This window comes from Engraulis encrasicolus, chromosome 5 (assembly GCF_034702125.1).
Source record: "Engraulis encrasicolus isolate BLACKSEA-1 chromosome 5, IST_EnEncr_1.0, whole genome shotgun sequence".
Taxonomy (NCBI): domain Eukaryota; kingdom Metazoa; phylum Chordata; class Actinopteri; order Clupeiformes; family Engraulidae; genus Engraulis; species Engraulis encrasicolus.
The window spans coordinates 38,083,474-38,088,473 of record NC_085861.1 but is presented as its reverse complement, the minus strand read 5'-3'; the positions used below and the strand labels follow the sequence as shown (position 1 = coordinate 38,088,473).

Below are 5,000 nucleotides of genomic sequence, written 5' to 3'. Positions count from 1 at the left end.
GGCACCAAAAAACACTCTAGACTAGAGGGTCTTAAATTGACACTCTAAGTGCTGAATTAACACTGCTTTGTGTGCCGCAGTAAGTGATGGGATCTGTAAGGGTGACGGCAATTTGTTACCAATGCTGTTGCCATGGCTACAGTGACGCACCTGCGTGGCGTATCCTGCTCAGGTAGTTGACGATGCTACCATAGCCCTCATTGGTCTCCTCTCCCACCTGTCAGACACGGGTTAGGTCAGACATCAGCAGTCGCCATAGCAACATAGATCAAGCATCAAAACTCATCCGAGTTGGGACAAATCAACAGACATGACTCAGACAAACACACTACATGAGACTTTAGAACTGGAGTGACGATATTACCTATTGGGCCTATGACTACTATATTACTTGATGGGAATGAAGTTGTGAAATCCTCTCATAGTATAATAAAGTAAAACAAAACAGAGGAAACATGAACATTCATTTGGTGATGCTACATCAGTGAGGCCCTATTGGTTCACATTTATACAGTATATTATGTAGAGGTTCGTTATTGATAAGTCTATTGGTTTGTACCTGTGTGTTCGACTGGTCATCAGTATGCATGCATGTGTGTGTGTGTGTGCGTGTGTGTTCATGCGTGCCTGTGTGTGTGCGTGCGTGCATGCGTGTGCATGCCTGTGTGTGTGCGTGCGTGTGCGTGCGTGCGTGCGTGCGTGCGCGTGCGTGTGTGTGTGTGTGTGTGTGTGTGTGTGTGTGTGTGTGTGTGTGTGTGTGTGTGTGTTTTTGTGTGTGTGTGTGTGTGTGTGTGTGTGTGTGTGTGTGTGTGTGTGTGTGTGTGTGTGTGTGTGTGTGTGCGTGTGTGTGTGTGTGTGTGTGTGTAAACAGACCTCCATGAGCACTCCCAGCACTGCCAAGCCATCTCTCTTGGTCACCGCCATGGAGAAGTTCTCATACAGCTCCGAGTTATAGTGCACTATGTGGAGCTGTGGACACAAGAACAAAAGAGGAGTTACAGACTTCACATGTGTGTGTGTGTGTGTGTGTGTGTGTGTGTGTGTGTGTGTGTGTGTGTGTGTGTGTGTGTGTGTGTGTGTGTGTGTGTGTGTGTGTGTGTGTGTGTCTGTGTGTCTGTGTGTCTGTGTGTGTGTGTGTGTTTATGAGGCAGAGAGAGAGAGAGAGAGGGAGAGAGAGAGAGTGTATGTGTGTGTTTACTAAAGTGCTTATAGTGGGTTATGTGGAGATGAGGAAACAAACAACACAAACAACGCAAACAATGTGTGTGTGTGTGTGTGTGTGTGTGTGTGTGTGTGTGTGTGTGTGTGTGTGTGTGCAGGCCCGTTGCGTTAAGGTACGCAATGTAGGCAGTTGCCTAGGGCCCCCGAGTAGGTGGGGCCCCCAAGGACGACAGGTTATGGACCCAACAGCAACGACGATTTGAAATAGCTTTATAATAAGGCAATGCCATCTTTATGAAGGGCTCTGCTGCGAGGGAAGCAACAGCGCCTCCCTAATGCCCCCCTGCTCGAGGGGGCCCCCCTTCCAATAGGTTTGCATCAGCGACAGCGACGTGAAAATGTCAATTGCCAAAAGGTGCAACGACAAATGTAGTCAAAGTACCCCTATCTCGAGGGGGCCCCCCTTCCAATTTGTTCAACCGTCAAATTCAGCGCAAATACAAACTGAAGATGAAGCTACATAATCTCTCACTGGATGTTGCGCAGACGCCAGTTTATATTACATTTTTGGCTCAAGACAGTTGCTTTTAAAATAAAAGGTAATCTTGAAGGCGACATATTAGGCTACTCTCTGTACTGCAACCAAACTGTCCCAGGCCAGTTGACATCGCACAGACAGCGAGATGCTTCATTTAGGCGACAGTGTTATGTTATGTGAAGGATTATCCATGTGCTGTAACAAGCACTGGGCAAACGTCGATTGTTCCATAACGCATCTGCATAACGCATAACGCAACACGGAACTGTTTTGAATGTGGACAAACGCAAGAAGAAACGAATGAACAATGTGCATATGCATATGCATATGACCAATATTTCGGATAACACGAGTCACACAAGTGCGCTGGGATAGCTAGCCTACATTGTAGCCCACTTTCTTGCTATTACATGGATTACACATTGGAATTTGGGACCATGATTCTGGAAACTTGTGGATTAGAGAGAGGTTGGGATACATTCTGCGGTCAAGACAACTCAAGGTAAGGGCACCGGGGTATTGGTCCCCTATAATTGACACAGCTGTCAACCACGGAGTAACGTAGGTGGTTGTTCAGTGATCCTGGGTCGCTACAGAGTAGCCTATTTGTGTGTGCTGCGGTATTACTAACAACTTTGGATTGTATTTTCAAATGCGTGGTGGATGCAATACGAAAAAAAAATCTCGTCGGGGAGACCCCCCCTGGTTAGAATTCTTGCTACCAATTGGCTATCACATCCCCCCAAACCCCCCGTGCTGCTCATTCGTTTTTCAGCCTTGAGTTTCTGGACTAGGCCTATTGTTTTATGAGTCAATAGTTGGTTTTGCACAAATGGAGCACCCTTGGTTAGATTTTAAAAGTGGTTGGAAAGATTAGACCTTTCTTTATTTGTGATTGGCAATGCAGATCATGATTTTCGTGGTAGGGTCAAAAAATCTGATTGGGCCATAGCCTATAGGCATACTGAACATTCAATTAGCCTACTTCATGAGCGGAGCCTACTGAATGGAATGGGCTATATTTGCCCAGGTCTTTCTTCATAAAGTTTCATAAAATGAACTGTAGGGACTAGTTATCATACTAGATTGCATTTCCTCACAGGACATGCTGGTGTATGCATTGCCCTTCATGCATGTGTTGCCCTGCCACAACACTGTCTATAAGGTGACTTCTTGTTTGTTCCATTAGATTTCTATGGTTTCTGTGACATTGTGTTGTAATGGTAGGCTATGTGACAATGACTGAAGTGCCATCCAAAAATTGTCTGGCCCCTCCGAAACCCGAAACAGAAGTTCTGGCGCCGTGGCTACCCTGTCAGGTGCCCCCCCCCTTTACAAAAACAAAAACCTAGGGCCCCGACAACCCCTTTGCCTAGGGCCCCCAAAATCCTAGAAACGGGCCTGTGTGTGTGTGTGTGTGTGTGTGTGTGTGTGTGTGTGTGTGTGTGTGTGCGTGCACGTGTGTGTGTGTGAGTGTGAGTGTGTGTGCGTGCGTGTGTGCATGTGTGTGTGTGTACGTGGAAAGTTGTGTACACAGGCAGTACAGTTAGAGTTAGATTTCACCTGTGTCATCCACTGACAGCCTTGGCTCGGCCACAAAACTATCGGAATGTCACCCCCACCACCCTGTCAGTGGACCTGGAGTGTGTATGAGTTCGGGCCTGTGTGTGCTCATGTGTCTGCCAGTATGTATGTGTCTCTACGTGCGTTTGTGCCAGTGCTCATGGAGTCACAATGTGTTGGTTTTGTAGTCTGGTCTCAATGTGTGTGTGTGACGCGAGCGTGTGTGTGTGTGTGTGTGTGTGTGTGTGTGTGTGTGTGTGTGTGTGTGTGTGTGTGTGTGTGTGTGTGTGTGTGTGTGTGTGTGTGTGTGTGTGTGTGTGTTTCTGTGTCTGTGTTTGTGTTAGAGTCTAATCTGCAAATCCCCAATGAATGGGCAATGTTTTATTCGTTTACAGAAAAGCTGAAAGGAAAGAAAGAGGGAGAGAAGCAAGGGCTGAAACAAAAGAGAAGAAGGGAAAGGGTAAGAGAGGAAAAAAGAGAGGATGAGAGAGTGGAAGAGTGAAGAAGAGAGAAGACAAGAGGGACAGAGAGAGAATGAGAGGGGATAAGACAAACAGAGCAGATGAGAGAGAGACAGAGGGAGGGGACTAGAGAGAAATATATAGAGGATAAGAAAGTGGAAGAGAAAGAAACAGAGAGAGAGTGTAAAACAGAGGAGAAGAAAGAGATTGACAGATGGTATAAAAGAGTGTGGCCTCTAAGAAAGGAGAGATTATAGACAGACAAGTCAAACTGAGAGAAACAAACAAGAGCAACAGCAGACAGCCAGACATGGAGATATCGGGACAGACGTTGCTGAGTCATGAGATTTCACACACGGGTAGAAAGAATGGAGAGATTGGGAAAGAGGAAGGGGGCAGGGGATATAGGAATAGAGAGAGAGAGAGAGAGAGAGAGAGAGAGAGAGAGAGAGAGAGAGAGAGAGAGAGAGAGAGAGAGAGAGACAGAGAGAGAAGAAGAGATGGAGAGATGGAGACATGGAGGGATGGGGAACAACATGGTATGACAGAGAAAACAGGATAAACTAGAATGGGCACTCGGTAGAGCGCAAACCTTCGCCTACGCCACTTATTTTTTTCTTGCCATCTTCAAAATGTGGGGCATAACATTCTCCAAATTTTGGTGTTAGTTTCATTTAAACCGGACCGGAATATCGTAATATTACATTTTTGGCCCAGTCTTGACCTCTTATTCAATTCAGCATGCACACGTTCTTCTGGCATATAGTGCTTGGCAAAGAAAAACGTTTTTGACCTTTTTGTGACCTTGACCTTGACCTTTGACCCAATCACTCCCAAAAAGTAATCGGTTGTTCCTTGGGTCATGACCAATCATCCCACTAAATGTTCTAAAAATCGGCTCAATTTACGTTTTGACCTTTTCGTGACCTTGACCTTGACCTTTGACCCAATCACTCCCAAAAAGTAATTGATTGTTCCCTGGGTCATGACCAATCATCCCACTAAATTTCATAAAAATCGGCTCAATTTACGTTTTTGACCTTTTCGTGACCTTGGCCTGGACCTTTGACCTTTGACCCAATCACTCCCAAAAACTAATCGATTGTTCCTTGGGTCATGGCCAATCATCCCACTGAATTTCATAAAAATCGGCTCAGTTCTTTCTGAGTTTGACCTTTTTGTTACCTTGACCTTGACCTTTGACCCAATCACTCCCAAAAAGTAATCGATTGTTCCTTGGGTCATGACCAATCATCCCACTAAATTTCATAAAAATC

At 45.7% G+C, this 5,000-nt stretch overlaps 1 protein-coding gene across 1 annotated transcript in view; it reads right to left on the bottom strand.

The window, feature by feature from the left end:
• ca14 (carbonic anhydrase XIV) overlaps nucleotides 1-5,000 on the bottom strand; it is a 17,021-nt gene that overhangs the window by 6,855 nt on the left and 5,166 nt on the right. Inside the window, exons 5-6 of the mRNA XM_063199892.1 lie at nucleotides 874-969; nucleotides 151-217 (exon numbers count right to left, since the gene is read on the bottom strand). Of these exons, the coding sequence (XP_063055962.1) occupies nucleotides 151-217; nucleotides 874-969 (163 nt within the window). The remainder of the gene's footprint in view (nucleotides 1-150; nucleotides 218-873; nucleotides 970-5,000) is intronic.